General features: G+C 52.4%; 1 protein-coding gene across 2 annotated transcripts; it reads right to left on the reverse strand.

The window, feature by feature from the left end:
* Positions 1–5,308: 5,308 nt before the first annotated feature.
* Positions 5,309–7,852, reverse strand: GPR3 (G protein-coupled receptor 3). Of its 2 annotated transcripts, none has more exons than XM_020982982.2 (2): positions 7,618–7,852; positions 5,309–6,761 (listed from the first exon to the last, which is right to left on the reverse strand). In XM_020982982.2, exon 2 carries the CDS (start codon positions 6,751–6,753, stop codon positions 5,779–5,781), a length of 975 nt encoding a protein of 324 aa, XP_020838641.1. In that variant the 5' UTR covers positions 6,754–6,761; positions 7,618–7,852; the 3' UTR covers positions 5,309–5,778. The 2 variants fall into 2 exon arrangements, with proteins under 2 accessions (XP_020838641.1, XP_020838640.1); XM_020982981.2 differs by having other exon boundaries at positions 5,309–6,764.
* Between the last annotated feature and the right edge of the window lie 749 nt (positions 7,853–8,601).

Consider the following 8,601-nt stretch of genomic DNA (forward strand, 5'->3'; position numbering starts at 1 on the left):
TGGCAGGCACTGTACTAAACACAGATATTACTCCACCTGATCCTCACAACAACCCTGGGAGGTAGGGGTTATTATTATCCCAATTTTACAGTTGAGGGTTCTATTATTATCCACATTTGACAGATGAGGAAACTGAGGCAAACAGTGACTTGCCCAGAATCACACAGGTAGGAAGCGTCTGAGGCTAGATTTGAACTCAGCTCTTCCTGACTCCAGAAGCTCTATCCACTATGGCTCCACCTAGGAGAAAGTAGGCACGCTTAGCCTAGAGGAGAGAAGACTTGGAGACTAGACTAGCCATCTTCAAGCAATATCATATTCTACATGGGCTGCCACATAGAAGAGGGATCAGGCTTGTTCTGTCTGGCCCCAAAAGCAGACCCAAGAACAGTGGGTGAGGGTCAGAAGCAGGACTTGACCCTGGGTCTCCCATGGCTCTAAATCTAGAATGATCCATGAAACCAAACTGCCATCTTCTTTCCTCTCACAACTTGGAGGTCATTGGAGGGGGGCAACTCGAGCCCTAAGCCTGACCCACTCAAAGAGGTGCATGTAGGTTTAATGCCCAGAAAAACTTTCTAACAATCGGTGTTATCAAAAAGTGAGTTGGGCTGCCTGGAAAGGCGGAGGCTGCCCATTCTTGAAGGTCTCCAAGGTGGGACGGGCTGCCTGGAGAGGCAGAGGCTGCCCGTCCCTGGAGGTGTCCAGGCAGCGGCTGGATTGAACACTTGTCAGGTGCACTGGGAGTCCCTTTCATGTGTGGGTTACCCGAGATGGCTGCTGAGGTCCCTTCCACCTTGCAAATTCTGTGATTCTGAGGCTATGGGCTAACGCCAATCCCAGGCCCCCAAATGGTCCTAATCTCTGTCAGAGTCTGACTCCTGGCAGAGCCAAAGCCTGACAATGAAGCCTGGCCCAGGGCCCAGCTCATGTCTTCCCCTAAAATTGGCCAGAGATTCACCTCTCACCTCAGCCATACACTAGAGCCCTCACCTGACCACAGAGAGTCATTACCCTGGTCATTGATCCCCTCCCCCATAACCACCCCAAACACCTGACCACAAACAGACAATCCTGGCAGCAGAAGCACCAAAGTTCGGCGGCAGACTAAGTCCCCATCCCCAGCCACTAGACAGACCCTTAATCCAGAGAGATTCATACTCCACCCCACCAAGTGGCTAAGACTAAACCCTAACCCCAGCCCTGGGACTGAACCCCTAATGATGGTCAAAAATGTCCCCCTTCAAATCAGCCCTTGCCGATCACCTAATCCCTTCATAGGCTGAGCTCCAAACCCTGAATTCAGACCAGACCTTTGTAATTGGCCCTCTGCTGAACCTAAAAATTGACCCAAGACTCAGCTAATCATAATGATGGCATTTTCTTATTTTTGTGAGGCAATCGGGCTTAAGTGATTTGCCCAAGGTCACACAGCCACTAAGTGTTATGTGTCCAAGGTCAAATTTGAACTCAGGTCCTCCTGACTCCAGGGCTGGCACTCTATCCACCTAGAGGCTCCCCGCCCGCCATGGGGCTAGCTGAAATTTCTTCAGTGCTTGAAGGTTGTGACACTTCAGTTACGTGATCTTTCTCATTTGAGCTTCATGAAGACCCAGCAAGGTGGGTGCTACAGCATTGTTCTCAGTGGACCCTTGAGTTTACTGGTGCAAGGGTCTTCCAGTGTGGGCACTCTCTCCAGTGGTGCAGATCACCATTTGTCTGTAACACAGGGCCATACGCTCACAGGTTTTGAGCTAGAAGGGATCATTTCAGATGAGGAAATTGAAGTCCTGACAGTGACTTGCCCAGGGTCATGCAGATAAGAAGGGGCAAAGATCTGAATCCACATTGTCTGAGTCTTTTGCACTTAATCACAGGGTCTTAGGATCTGAAGTTAGAGGGATCTTAGAAATCATTTTGGGAATTGCCTAGGGCTCTGAGAAGGGAGGTGACTTATCTAGGGTCACACAGGTGATATGAATCAGTGGGAAGACCTGAACCCAGGTCTTCCTAACTCCAAATCCAGCCCTGTATCCATGATACACTGTCTCTTGGGTATTGTTATTCCCATTTTATGGATGTAGAAACTAAGACTCAGAGTGTTTAAGTGACCTGTCCAAAATCATTCAGCTAGGTCTGGAGTCAAGAAGACCTGAATTCAAATCCAGCTTAGACACTTTCCTAGCTGTGTGACTTTTGGAAAATCACTTATCCTCTGCTTGTGCCAGCTTCCTCATCTATAAAATGGGGATAATAATAGCCCCTACCTCTTCCAGGGTTGTTGAGAGTACAAATAATAATTGTAAAGCACTTAGCATAGTGCCTGGCACACAGTAGTCTTTCCTTCCTAGTAAGCTTCAGACGTAAGATTTGAGCTTAGATCTCTCTGGACACCAAGTCTAATGCTATTTCCAGCCTGCCATACCCTCCCCTAGACTCACCCTGGCAATATCAGCTTCTTAAAATTGTCTACGGGGGCACCTAGGTGGTGCAGTGGGTAGAGCACTGGTGCTGGAGTCAGGAGGACCTGGGTTCAAATCTGACCTCAAACCAAACACTTGACACTAGCTGTGTGACCCTGGGCAAGTCACTTAGCCCCGTTTGCTTCGGTTTCCTTATCTGTAAAATGAGCTGGAGAAGGAAATGGCAAACCACTCCAGCATCTCTGCCAAGAAAATCCTAAATGGGGTCACAAAGGGTCTGACATAACTGAAAATGACCGAACAAACCCTGACCACGAACTGATGCCCTAAAACTGGCCACACCTGTGATAAGACACTGACCCTTAGCCCTAATGATAGCAGCTGGATAATCAGGAGGACCCAAGAAATTGAGGGGTTGCCCACCCATTGGGGAATGGCTGAGCAAGTTGTGGTATAGGAATGTCATGGAATACTATTGTGCTATAAGAAATAATAAACAGGCTGACTTCAGAAAAATCTGGAAAGACTTGTATGGTCTGATGCTGTGTGAAGTGAGCAGAACCAGGAGAACATTGCACACAGTAACAGCCATGCTGTGCGATGACTGATATTGATAAACTTAACCCTTCCCAGCAATACAAGGATCTAAGACATCTCCAGAGGCCCCATGATGGGAAATGCTCTCCACATCCAAAGAAAGAACTATGAAAGTTGAATTGCTATTTTTTCCCCTCTTCTGTTGAGTATTGTTTCCTCTTTCTGGTGGTTCCTCCTCCTGGTTTTAATTTTTACTTACAACACCACTAATGTGAAAATACGTTTAATAGGAACGTAAATGTATAGCTTATATCAGATTGTGTGCTGTCTCGGGGAGGGTGGTGGGGAGGAAGGGGGAGAAAAATTTTAAACTCAAAAGTAAATGGAAGTTATTATTGATAAATCAAAATAAATTAATAAAATTTGAAAAAAATTAGGAGGACCCAAGTTCAAATTCTGCTCCTGACACTTACTAGCTATATGACGAAGTCACTTAGCTTCTGTCTGCTTCAGTTTCCTCATCTGTAAAATGGGGATAATAATAGCACCTACTCTGAGAGGATTTGTAAAGTGTTTTTGCAAACCTTAAAAGTGCTATATAAATGCTAGCTATTGTCATTATTAAAAGCATCAGCAATTAAACTGGCATTTACGTGGTGCTTTTAAAGGTTACAAAGCACTTTACATATACAGGGTATCCCAAAAGTCTGTGTCATTTTAAGCTATTAAAGCTTTAAGCTTTAATTAATTCATTTATTCTTCACTACAACTCTCTGAGGGAGGTGCTACAAGTATTTATTTCCCATTTCACAGATAAGAAAATTGAGGCTTGGGGAGGGGATATTGATTTGCCCACATTTAGTAAGCTGCCCATGACTCCAGATCTAACATGAACCATGGGCCACATTGCTCTGCTTCTCTCCTCCCTGACCCCAGGCCACAGATCGAGCCCAAAACCTGCCCGATTTATCAACTTCTAAAACCAAACTAGGGCTGAGGTGTGATGCTGACCCTAGCTCCATGAAGACCAAGGCCTTATCCTGAGCCCAGACAGAACCCCTCCCCCCACCAAAGCTGTACCCAGGCTGAGGCTGAACCTCGACCGGTCATCTTGCAACAAGGGCCATTGGTCACAAGGAGGTGCAGGAAGCCCAGGCCTTATGTACCAAGTCCCTACAAAGCAGAGTTCTCTAGACTCCAGCTCTCTTTGGACTTGGGCTCCAGCTGGGTACATTAGCCAACTGATGGAGCAGAGGCTAGCCACAGCATCAGAACAGGGCAGGGCCTTTCTTTCCTTCCTTCCCTGTAGAGAGGCTGGTCTCCCAGAAGGTCCAGAGGAGAGGCTGTGGGCAATGTCTAGGGAACAGCTCTGATGGGCCAAGAGAACCCAGCTGAACATGATATCAAAGATTAGGTATCTATTACCCTACTGCAGCTGGCCACAGAGCGGGTCTTTCAGCAGGCCCCATTCTGCTCTCAACCCAACCCCCCTCAGGCTTTGCCTCTGGATGTGCATCTTTCTGCTGAATTCCCCCCTATTAACCATCCCCCTATGGGGTTCCCAGTCTTCCCTCCATTCTCCTCCCCCTCACCCCCACCTACCACCACCACCATGGCAGACAGGCATAAACTCAAGCATTTATCACAAAGTTGTTTTTTTTTATTTCGAGTCTGGGTCAGGGAAAGGTACGGGACAGGGAGGTGGAGTGGGTGGGAGGAAGGCACTGGGAAGGAGGTACTCTATCCAAGGTAAGTGAGTGCCAAGGAGTAGGGATATATCACCCCATGCCCACCCTCCCCTGGAGCCAGTGAAAGGGTGGCTCCCCTCCAAGGCCATGGCTGTGACCCTGCATGAGGGGTGGGGTGTCCAGTTGCTCACTGTGGATGTGGAAGAGAGAAGAAATTGGGAGAGGGGGAGGAAAGGAGGGGGAAGAAGACGCCCACGTCAACCCCTGGCACTGCAGGCTGCAGTTACCATTGGTAGCCACCAGAGGACAGCACAGCCCCAAGGAAGGCTGGAGCCAGGGCACTTGTCCAGAATTCTCCATTCCTTAGTAGGAGGGCTTAAAAAAATAAACCCCTAGAAGCTGGTGTGTTTCCCCCGCCCCATCAGACCCCCCAGGGGTGGAGGGTGAGAGGTCGAGGGGTAAAGGGTGGAGGCCAGGGGCTCTGGTGTCTCTGATCTATCTCTTTGTTTAAAAAAATCAAAACTAACAAAATAAATGGTTTCTCTCTCCCTCCCCCCTCCCCCCCTTCCAAAGAACAAAGGTAGGTGGGTGACAGGGATTGGTTTGCAAGGTCAAGGTCCCTCCCCTCCATCCCTCCCCCCCCATAAATAGACCCACCAACACAAATAAATAAATAAATATTCAGATAAATAAATAAATACATAGGGTCTTTGTGTGTGTATATACATAAATCTCTCATTCTTTCTCTCTCTCTCTTTCTGTCTCCGTCTCTCTCTCCAGATGGCCCAGTGACTTCGTGTCTCCCCAGGCCCATCACACACAAAACTTACTGGCTTTTTAGCCAAGACACAGGACGGGGGGAGGGAACAGATGCTTCAAGACACAGCATTTCAAAGCTCCATTGGCTGGAGCTTGGGGGGTCTGGGGAGTGACGGGATTGGAAGAGAAGGAACCCTTCCCAACCAGACAAAGCATTCGAAAGCTGAAGAATCCTGTGCCTGGGGGGGGGGGGGAGACTGAGGCTGGTATGGAACTGTCAAAGACACATCATTCTGAAGGTACAAAACATAAGGAGGGCAGGAGGAGAGGCAGAAAACTGGGGAGAGGAGGGAAGGAGGAAGGGACCTGAACTAGACGTCACTGGGGGAGCGGGAGCGGAAGGGGGATTTGGAGGAGGAGCAGCAGCAGCAGACAGCCCACAAGACTTTCTGGATGTCGTGATTTCGGAAGGCATAGATGACAGGGTTGAAGAGAGAGTTGGAGGTGGCCGGGAGCAAGGTGAGATAGGTGTAGAGCAGGGGTGAGTGGGAGTCACCCAACAGGCAGTAGACGGCAAAAGGAAGCCAGCAGGCGGCAAAGGCCCCCAGAACCACGGCGAGGGTGGCAATGCCCTTGCGAGTGGCCACGTAGTGGGAGGCGGGCAGCAGGTGTCGCTGGAGGGCAATCTGCTGGGCATGGCGGCAGACGATCCGGCAGATCTGGGCATACAGCTGTAACATCACACCAAACACCATGAAGAAGACCACAGCCAGGACCACCAGGTGGTTCTTGGTCAGGGGGCTCACGACGCCACAGGAGGCTGGCTCATCCAGGCAGTTCCAGGCCAGCACAGGAAGGAGGCCCAGGCCCAGAGCACCCCCCCACACCAGCACCAGCATGGCATATGTCCTTGTCACTGTGGTCTCAGAGTAGTAGGTGAGTGCATTGTAGAGGGACAGGTAGCGGTCCACAGTGATGGCCAACAGGCTGTAGATGCTAGCAGTGAAGGCAGTGACCAGGACTCCCACCAGGACCAGGCTCAGGATGGGCGAGCCAATGCAATACTTGGAGGCAAAGTGTAGAATGAGGCCCAGGCCAGCTAGCAGGTCTGCAGAGGCCAGGCTGCCAATGAGCAGGAACATGGGAGCCCGGAAGGCTGGTGTACCCACGATGATGGCCACGACCACTGCATTCTCGCAGAACACCAGGGTCCCAGAGATGCACAGCACCACATCCCAAGCAGTGGGGAGGGGGAGAGGGGAGGCTGGGCTGGTGTCCCCTGGGGACTCCACACCACTCTCATTCCCTGGCGCCAGCCACTCCAGGGGGCCTCCTACCCCCTGCATTGTGGTACCTGCTGGAAGAAAAGGTTGGGTGAGAGTCCTGTGGGTCCCAGGTTTCAAAGGGCTGGGGTTAATGCTATCTTTTGACACCTGGGATATTGTATGGGGGAGGGGAAGGGAAAGGAAGTAGTGGTACCCAAATCTTCCCTGATTCTTAGAGACACCAGGGTCCTGATGCTCATGAGGGTCAGCCCTTCTCCTTACTTCCCTTAGGGATAAGTGAATGACCCTTACTGAGGTTCCCCACTAGCTGCTCTCCCCTCAGATGAATTCATTATAAAACAGGGTCTAAACCTCCCCCCCCTTGAGTGTGTTTAAGGGAGGAAAAGAAGGGGGATTCCCTGACCCTCAGACCATCATAAAATGGGAATACTTAAGGTAATCTAAGAAGTTAAGGGGGCGGGGTGTCCCCTCCTCCGGCCCCCTCACAGCTCCCACCTCCACCCTCCGGGCTGAGGATGCTGTAAGTACAGACCTATTCTCCTTGCACCCTCATTCCCCAGCTCCCCAGCCCCGACCTCTGTGTCCCTGAACCACGCACCCCACCAGCCCCACCTGAATTCCCATCCCTTGTCACTCACAAGCCCTCCCCTGCGACCGAGCCTCTCGCCCAACACTTGGGATGCTTAGTGGGGCGGCCGCATCTTCCCTGGCCGGACACCTGGGTCCTGCCCCTGAGCCGCCCAAATGTCCCCCCCACCCCACCCTGCGCAGGTCAACCTGGGTCATGCAGTGGACCTCCCTCACCCTCTCCCTTTGCTCCCAGGACACCCAAGCCTCTGGCTCGCCCAGGCCGGGGCGTCCCAGGCTTCTGCAGCGCGCTAGCATCCCGGACGCCCGGGTCCCAGGGACGGGGCCATCACTCACCAGTCCCGGGGTCCTGGGGCTGCGGCTGGAGCCGGGGCTGGGCTGAGGTTGCGGTCCCCGGCCGGGGGCGTCCACTGCAGCAGGGGATAGGGGTCCCAGCCACCGCGGGGCCGCCGTGGTCTAAGCTTGGGTCACCCAAGCCCCCGCCTAGCGGAGCGGCGTGACTCACCCGCGCCGGGCCCCGCCCTGAGCCGCCTGCTCCCTGACGTCAACGGCCCAGCTCAGCCAATGGGCTTCGCGGGAAGGAGCGCAACGCGCACCGCGCGGCATGATAATGAGGCCTCGCGCTGGCGGCTCCCCATTCATAAAAAGCGCCCAGCCCCGCCCCCCTCCCATTCCGTCCTTGAGGCAGCGCCCTCTGCGGGCCGGGCTCGGCGGGCGGGGCTAGGGGGTGGAGGAGGGGGGCGCGTAGGCGGGACCGTGACGGGGATGGGGATGATGCAGGTGAAGCAGGGAGAGGGAGGAGGGCGCGGGCCTGGTGACAGCGATGCTGGCGGGGACCGGGTGACGCTGCTAGGTGACGCTGATGCGGGCTCGGGGACCTGGGGTGACAGGGATGGGAATTGTGATAGGCAGAGGGGATGGGGGGGGCTAGGGTCAGAGAACAGGGAATGTCTGCGCTGGAAGAGATCTAGAACTAGTCTGTGGGAGCACAAAATGTCAGAGCTGGAGGTGACCTTAAAGCATCGAATGTCAAACCTGGGAGGGACTAAAGAACCGACAGTGTCAGAGCTGGGAGGAACCTTACAGCACAATGTCAAAGATGGCAGGGCCCTTAGAACAGAGAATGTCAGAGCTGAGAGGGACTCTAGAACAGAGAATGTCAGAGCTGGAAGTGACCTTAGAACTGAGAATGTTAGAGATGGGAGGGCCCTTACAACACAGGATGTCAGGGCTGGGAGGGCCCTTAGAACAGAAAATGACAGATCTTGGAGGGCCCTTAGAACCCAGAATGTCAAAGCTGAGGGGGATCTTAAAAACAAA

Source organism: Phascolarctos cinereus, unplaced genomic scaffold, assembly GCF_003287225.1.
Source record: "Phascolarctos cinereus isolate Bilbo 61053 unplaced genomic scaffold, phaCin_HiC Scaffold_726;HRSCAF=1367, whole genome shotgun sequence".
NCBI lineage: Eukaryota > Metazoa > Chordata > Mammalia > Diprotodontia > Phascolarctidae > Phascolarctos > Phascolarctos cinereus.